Source organism: Triticum dicoccoides, unplaced genomic scaffold, assembly GCF_002162155.2.
Source record: "Triticum dicoccoides isolate Atlit2015 ecotype Zavitan unplaced genomic scaffold, WEW_v2.0 scaffold160654, whole genome shotgun sequence".
NCBI lineage: Eukaryota > Viridiplantae > Streptophyta > Magnoliopsida > Poales > Poaceae > Triticum > Triticum dicoccoides.
Genome location: NW_021214915.1, coordinates 12 through 8017, shown reverse-complemented (window position 1 = coordinate 8017; position 8006 = coordinate 12). Strand labels below are relative to the sequence as shown.

Here is an 8006-nt window from a genome sequence, read left to right as displayed (position 1 = left end):
AGTCTCCATCACAAACATGTGCATGGTCTATCTCGATTTTTCTCAGGGCATCTTTCTATCGCGCATGCACCTCCCGATCTCCCACCCATATAGTCCCCTCACGATCTCGAGGAGGTCTCTCTATCACAAACACACCCTCTCGCCCTCCCCATGAGTCCATGTTCTCCATGTGTCCCTCTCGACCTTTGTTCCTTGTTGGCCAGACCTCTATTGGACATGTGCTATAGGGGTGTCTCTCTCCATTGCAAACAATCACACACTAACTATCTTTGTGTATCTCCTCACCTCACTTTTCTATCTTAGAGATGCATGCGTGATATGTTCGCCTAAGAAACAAAAAAACACACACTCTCTCTCTAATTTATCGTTTGTTGTCATTTTCTCTTTCACACACATACTCTTTTTGCACACTTACTCATTCTCCTTCACACGCACTTGATCTCTCTCGACTTAGGCACTCTCCTCGGTCCATAGCATATTGATTTATTGAAAAGTCAAACATCACAAAGTTTGACCATGTACGTGAAGAAAAACAATTACATCTAGAAAGACAAACATATACCATTAAATTCACCATGAGATGTAGTTTCATATGATGTATCTTTGGTATTGAAAATATAAATAACATTTTTATAAACCTGATCAAAGTTTCCAAAGTTTGACTTCTAAAAAAATTGCATGCACTGCATTATCGAGCGGATGGAATATTTCTTTCCCCCTCTCAGCTATCTGACGCACCACTCAGCCTTATCGGGGCTCCTCAATCTCTCTCAAACTTTATATCTCCCTGGTTCAACATACACATGTCTCGCTCGCGCTATACATATAGACCCATCCAACACCCTCCGCCCTTGTTCTCTCTCTATGTGGCACGCACCCCCTAATAAATACCATAATCCCTCACTCCATCATAGGCGCAAGCACTCCCTCCTAAGTATTATTATCTCTCACTAGCCATTAGGAACACACGTATTGTCTCCTTCCATCCATACGTCTATCTCGGTATCTCTCGGGTATCTTCTATCATGCATACACCTTGTCACTCGATCTCCCACCCATGTAGTCCCATCACGATCTCCAGGGGATCTCTATGACAAACATACACTCTCTCCTCCCCATGTCTGCATTTTCTCCGTACGTCTCTCTCAACCTCTCTCCCTTGTTTGTCAGACCCCTCTTGGCCACGTGCTAGGGGTCTTGCTCTCTCGGTTGCAAACAACCACACACTATCTCCTCACCTTGCTTTCATTATCGAAGATGCATGTGTGATATGTTTGCATAAGACACACATGTTTTTTCTCGACTTCTATCGAGTGTTGTCTATGTCTCTTTCACACACGCGGGAGTGGCTCTCTCTCTCTCTCTCTACTATCTCTCACGGGCCTCCCCTCTCACACGAACACTCTATATCGACGGATTATACGCTCACTGTGTCAGCGTATAGCTCCGTATATTGTTTAGTTGACCTCTCAACCAGTCCACATGCTGCCTTGTCAGCTCGTGTTCTGTATCTTCATGTGCTGGCCCATGTGGCAGTGGGTGAAAATAAGTAAACTAGATGCCCATCTGACACGCGGTGAAGTAAACAAAGTTGAAACCACTCAGGGTAGCACCCCGCACGTTAGTAAATTGAAGGCGCACTGAGGACACACTTCTTCCGCGTGGAGGACGCACTCGCGCATAATTCACCACTGCGCGGGGGCATGCATAGAAGGACGCACTCGCGCACACCCAGCACACAAACACACACCAGCACACGTGTACACCGGCGACTCCGCCAGTTGAGTTGAACGGCGAGGCAGCCAACAAGCGGAGGCGGCTCGAGCCAAAACCGCATCTGGCGAGCCTGGACTTCATCAGCAGCCTCCCCGATGACATGCTGCTTGTCATCATCGGTCTCCTCCCCACCAAATCTGCCGTGCGGACTGAGAGAGTCCTGGACTAAGGGGTCCTCGGGCGTCCGGCCTGTTATCCGTGGGCCGGACTGATGGGCTGTGAAGACATGAAGGCCGAAGACTGAACCCGTGTTCGGATCGGACTCTACTTGGCGTGGAAAACAAGCTTGGCGGCCGCTTATGAAGATTCCTTTTTATGTAACCGACTCTATGTAAACCCTAGATTCCCCCGGTGTCTATATAAACCGGAGGGGTTAGTCCGGAAAGGACACACATTTAAAAGAAAACAGAGCCTAGCCAACTCGCTCTCAGGAGGCTCCCTCGATTCGGTCTTCGTCAGCCGTCGGATCTGGCTTTCTGGCGTGTCTGGGCCGTCAGATCTTCACCTCAGATCAAACACGATTTTCACCTCGCAGTTGTTTTGACCGGCCAATGACGAGTGGGCTCGTCTCGCGCGCTTGTTGGCTGGGTTGGCGGTGGCCGCGTGCATGAGGTTTTGGCCAATCCGCACCTCGCACCGCGCATCCCGCAGCCAATCCATCCTCGCCTCGTCCCACTCCCGCACCAGCCACCACCCAAACCCTAGCCCCCTTTCCCCTCGATCCCCACAGCCTCTCTCGCCTCCTCCATCCCTCCTCCTTGCCTCGCCACGGCCTCCCCCGGAGCCTCGCCGCCGCTTGCTATTCCTCGCCGCCCCTGCGAGCTCGGTGGCGGGATGAATGGACAGGGGAGGTGGACGATGAGGGCTACTCCATCCACCAGATCCGCGCCGCCCCTGCCCAAATCCTCTCCGCGTGCGCCGCACCCAATCCCGTCCTCGCTCGTCTCACGCGGCCCTCTTGCGCCGCTCGTCTCCACCTCATATCTGGCATCCTCGCTGCGGCCATAGATCGAGGAGGACGGCGCGATGACGACCATGATGCATCGGACATCCCAGATCGACGACGCGATGGAAGACATGAGAGCTGGCCGAGGAAGAGGGGGCAGGGCCGCAGGTCATGAAGGGCACGGTGGCTGCGGGCGGAAGCAGCATGGGTTGAAGGAGCGGCGGATGTGGGCGGGGTCGGAGGTTGGGGGAGACTCGTCGGCTGGGCGACAGCGAGCGCCGGTGAGCGCAATGCATGAGTTTCCAGAAGCGTCCTCTCCTACAAGGTAGGCAAGGACGATGTCGTCGCCCTCGCAGGTCCTCCTCCCAACCCTTTTGCTCCCCCTCCCCTGCCTCCTCACCTTGCCTTTGAGTCGGACGCAATGTAAGACAGCCCGCAGGCAAGCTCTAGCTGGAGGCGATGAAATCTCTCTCTTGTGCCAGAATCTAACTGCCACCTCCGGAGATTCTATATGTCCAGTTTTGGTCCTTTATTTGTGCAGTGTTCTTTTGCTTGTATGTACTGTACCATGGTTGTGCTCTGACCAGATCGTTCCCATTTGTTTTGCAGGTTCTCAATCTGTTGCATCTCTGTTCTCCTCGTCAAGGTTAGCTGCTCTAATTCCTAGGTACATGCGTATTATTGTTTATGTGCGTGCTATCATGGTGCTTGGTCTGCTGATCATTTTAATGTTCCAGATCTGGGGTGTGGCTGCAGGGGAGGGGAGGCGGCCAATGACAGGGAGAAGCAGCAGGCCGTCGAGGAGTGCAAGCAGAAGGGTAAGATGTGTATTTTTTTCTTCGTATTTTTATAGATGATCTTGACTGTTTTGCAACATGTATTGCATTTCGAGGGATTATCCTTTTGCTAACACCTGATCGGCAAAATGGAGTTCTATTGGTCCTAACTGCTGTTCTAGATCCTTCAAAAAGAAAAAGGAAAGTGCTATACTAAATGAACTATCTGCTCTATTTTTTTATTTTTAGTCTTGCTTCCATCCATCTATTTATAGTACCCTGGGTAGCTACAGCAGTGATGCTCTTTCTTTCTCTGTAGGGAAGCTTCTGGACGGGATTTAGACAAGGAAACAGAGACCCGTGCGAAATCGAGCATCCTGGTAGTGCCTCGACCAAAGCGGGTCGACGGATAGCACCGGTGAGCACGGAGCATGGTGCAGCGAGTTGGATAGGCAGCAAGAGAGGTGACCACGGGTGTGGCTTGGGGAGCTCCGCACACATGAAGTGATGATGAGTGCATCCGACCCCACCATGCTGCTGGTCCTGGAGAAACAAGGTATTGGCATTTGTCATTGTACAACACTAGCGAACCGGCAAGCAATGCAGTTGTTTATTCCTTTCCCCTGTAAACTATGAACTGAATGGCTACTGTGTTGATGCATATTTGTATAACTGAAGTTCAGTTTTATTATGTCCATACCTTTGATTCGTTCTACTTTAGTGTGGTCTGAGTTATAATGATTTATTTCATGTGTATCACATATCTATTTGTACTTAGTTTGGAAATTGCAGCATCCTCTCCTAACTGTCCGAATGGGGGCTTTTTGCTAATTCTTACCAAGCACCTAAATTTCTAAAACTGAAAAGATATTAAAGAAACACAAACTGTTTCAGAATACTCCAGGATTGAATTTGGGCATTGCGCCTTAATAAGATATATCAATCAAAAGCTTAGTGAAAAATAAATATATTACCAACGCGAGGTACTGAATTAAAATGTGCATCTACATCTTATTGTACAGAACAAGCTTACTTATTTTAATTAAAGTGGTATATATATATGTCAAATCAGTATAGGCCTTTTTAACTTTGAGCTAACACAGAAAATTGTATAGAGAGAATTTACGATCGCATTTTGAAAACTCTATTGCATAGTTTGAACCTTCAATTTTCATTACTAAAAGGATCGTTGGTATTGCCAAATTGACAAGCATTTATTTTCAATTACTCTTGGTTTGACATGGACACTGTGCCATTTGGCGCCATTCGATGCCCAACTCCTATCATTTGTTGCATTTATCTATTCTAGATAAAATGATGATAAAATGAAATGAATCTTCAGTGTTGGGACTGATGATCGGCACTTGTTGTCTAAATGCAGTACATCCGCATTGCAGCGGTAAATGTTGTTAACTGTCCCTGTATATCCCTTAGTTAGATGTCTAATAAATCAAGAATTTGATACTTGTCAGTAAGTTCAGTATATCATCGTCTACTTAGACAAAATACATCATGGTCAAACAATACAAATATTTCACAAGTAGAAAAGGCATACAAATATTAATTTTCAGTAAAATGATGAAGTGTTCAGATATATCAATGCTTTCACCTCACTTGTCATGCTGTTATGAACTATATTTTTTGTGTAATTGCTATATCAGAATCGAAGTAACCCATTCGACGCTTGACTGTATCTTAGCATGCTTATTGAGTACATTCCTTATGTCATTTTTACAGATAAATTAATTTGTGTCAAGTATTGCTTTTTGCCATATGGACATGACAAGTTGTCATACATTGGCCTGTCAAATTTATCGTGTGCCAAGTTCACTTGTCATATTCTCAATTTTGTTTCTTCTGATTTTGGTGTTGGTGTGTGTATTGTTAGTGAAAATATGCTCATAGTTTTTTTTAAATATGTGTACGCCATTAACTGATGTCATTGTGTTTTCCAGGGGTATATGAACCAGAAATGATGTGATATACTTGGTTATTTGAACATGAAGGTCAGCCGCGGGGTGACGCGACATGGTGAGCTGAAATTGTTCTACTGATTCCCTGATGCTCTGTTCATTGCTTTGTTCTTATTTTATCCTTCTTTATTTGCTTTGTTCTTTCCTACAAGAAGATGCCGAGTCATGTAATATCTTCAAAGAAGAGAGAATCTGCATTTTATGAATGTTTTATTCTTTCTTCATCGTTACCTCAAGTCAGTGAATTCAGTTAAGTTGTACTGAGCAGCTTCATACGCATGGTTTCTCCATCTACACATCTTATTCAGTCACGAGGCCATTAAGATCTTTTTGACTTTTATAAAAAGGGTGATGCCAATTAGACGTTACCCTGTCCAACTTGATCTTTAACTTGCTATTACTGTTTGGATCTGCACATTCAAGGATTTTTCATTAAATCATCGGTTCACCAGTTCTTTGTTACTTGAGATATTGTGATAAACTTATGTCATTGCTTACTATACATATGTCTGGATGATGCCTGCAGGCTCATTACAAGCTTCAGCTGGATCGAATAGTGGGCCTTCTATATATATATTCAGCTGTATCATTTCTTACTATATATATCTTCCTGTCGACCAGACGAAACCATACATGGATCCTTCGCCTCCTTTCTTGCTCAGAACCCATGATACAACCTCGGCGGCTGTCCAGCGACTAACAGGTAATTTCTCTTTCAATTTGATGATGATGGATGAGAATCAGTTCTATGATTGCAGCTTATAAAAACAGATGTTGGATGTCCCTTATGTGATGTGCTTATTTACCATGATAGATGCAATTGCTTATTAGCAGGTGCTCTCTGAATCCTTCTTTAACTAATTTACTTTTGATGTTCGGACAAAGGAGACTATAACTTTTTATATTCGTTCTATCATGGATTCCCTCTCTAGCCTATGTACGTTTCAGAAATAGGTACACACCTAGGAGAAGCCTGAGACCTAATAATAGTGCTAAGCAATTACTCTGATTGTCATTCTATGCTATCATCACAACACAGGTCAATAGACAGTCAACAAATGTGTAATCAGCTTTCCCTGGGTCCTGGATCATCTACTAATAATCGAATTTTGTGGCGAGCGTCTTATAAATCAGCATACCTATTTCTCCACACTGGATAGCTTTTATTGTGACTACAAAGAATATAGTTTGAGGACGGCATGCCAATTGTTCTATGTCTTAGGTATGAAGTAATTTCTAAAATGTCTTAGGTTTCCCTGTAAATTCTGCAAATTTACGGCATGTCATTAAAACCTACAGGGTGCTCCACCGATGGTGAAAATACCTCACATGATGATGTTGGATATTCTTCTACAAACTTCTGGCCTACCAGTGGCTGAGTATCGAAGCAAAATGTGACAGTTGCATGATGTGCTTGACTGTTTATTTGCATACAGCAATATCATCTTTTGGAGATAAAACAGCCGTACGGCTGTTACATGAGACCATGTCGGAAGACCGTGCTGCTATGTAAGCAAAAGGATTCATGATACCCGCGGTAAAAACAGAGATAAGATGCTACAGTTAGAGCAGCATTGAGAAACCGAGGACACGAAATAAAGGGCAGCCCCAGTGCATGTAGCTCTCGCTTGCGCAGGGTCTGGGGAAGGGTCCGACCACTTTGGGTCTATTGTACGCAGCCTTTCCCTACATTTCTGTAAGAGGCTGTTTCCAGGACTTGAACCCGTGACCTCATGGTCACAAGGCAGCAGCTTTACCACTGCGCCAAGGCTCCCCTTTATTATAAGTACATGAGAAACCGAGGACACGAAATGAGTCTGAAAAATGCTATGGGCTGATTCGTTCTAGCTAGGTACATGCATGGCTTCTCTTATATATATGCAACGTAACAGCGCGGATAACTAGAACTGTTGTGATGTTGCTCTATTATAAGTACAAATAACTCATGGTTATCTTTTCTTTTGTTTACAGGCTATGTGTGGTAGAAGTTGTACTCACAGGAAGACTATCGTGCTTTGTATAAACCACGTTATATGATTCACTTCTGTTATGCTTATTTACATTCCAGTGTTAGGACTGAAATCCATCTATTGTAATGAATTTGGTTGTATTGGCATTACCTATTTGACTTAGGCTTGGTTCATCACATATAGACTGTTTTTCTTTAACCCGCTGCTTGTATGACCTAAAACTGTCATGTATATGAGGCAAGTTATTAGCAATGTTTCACATTTTCTTACTTGCAATACTATGCTTGCCTGTTCAGGTCTTCCAAGACCTAAATCATCAGAAATCCAGCACACACAACACTTTTTTCTTTTGAACTTTGGTTACCCTGATATAAGCTTCCGTTCATTTTGTTTATATTGAGTGGTTAAAATAGTTACCATACGTGCTTGCTCAAAACTAAACCTACTGATAAATGGAGTACTTTCAAAGCGCATATGGTGTTCTGAAAAATACACATTTTTTTCAACATGACATGGTCTTGAAATGGGACTCTCCTACCAAATTAAAATGTAGACAACAAGCCTC

General features: G+C 44.4%; 1 protein-coding gene across 17 annotated transcripts; it reads left to right on the top strand.

Moving 5' to 3' along the window:
• Positions 1-2402: 2402 nt before the first annotated feature.
• Positions 2403-7717, top strand: LOC119344242. Of its 17 annotated transcripts, XR_005166543.1 has the most exons (9): positions 2405-3047; positions 3332-3368; positions 3460-3540; positions 3818-4054; positions 5454-5529; positions 5998-6174; positions 6606-6693; positions 6771-7323; positions 7443-7717. XR_005166543.1 is itself a non-coding variant. In XM_037614775.1 (7 exons), the coding sequence occupies exons 1-4, from the start codon at positions 2803-2805 to the stop codon at positions 4004-4006; spliced, it is 552 nt and encodes a 183-aa protein (XP_037470672.1). In that variant the 5' UTR covers positions 2403-2802; the 3' UTR covers positions 4007-4054; positions 5454-5529; positions 6093-6174; positions 7443-7717. The 17 variants fall into 17 exon arrangements, 3 of the variants coding, with proteins under 3 accessions (XP_037470672.1, XP_037470671.1, XP_037470670.1); XR_005166539.1 differs by having other exon boundaries at positions 2404-3047; positions 5998-6305; positions 6511-7323; XR_005166542.1 differs by having other exon boundaries at positions 6606-7323.
• The last annotated feature ends 289 nt before the right edge of the window (positions 7718-8006 follow it).

Excerpts from the sequence above, each read along its gene's own strand:
- LOC119344242 (XM_037614775.1), top strand. The coding sequence starts at position 2,803 with ATGACGACCATGATGCATCGGACATCCCAGATCGACGACGCGATGGAA. Across the intron at positions 3,048-3,331 it reads GAAGCGTCCTCTCCTACAAG|GTTCTCAATCTGTTGCATCT; the intron begins GTAGGCAAGGAC and ends TTTGTTTTGCAG. Across the intron at positions 3,541-3,817 it reads CGAGGAGTGCAAGCAGAAGG|GGAAGCTTCTGGACGGGATT; the intron begins GTAAGATGTGTA and ends CTTTCTCTGTAG.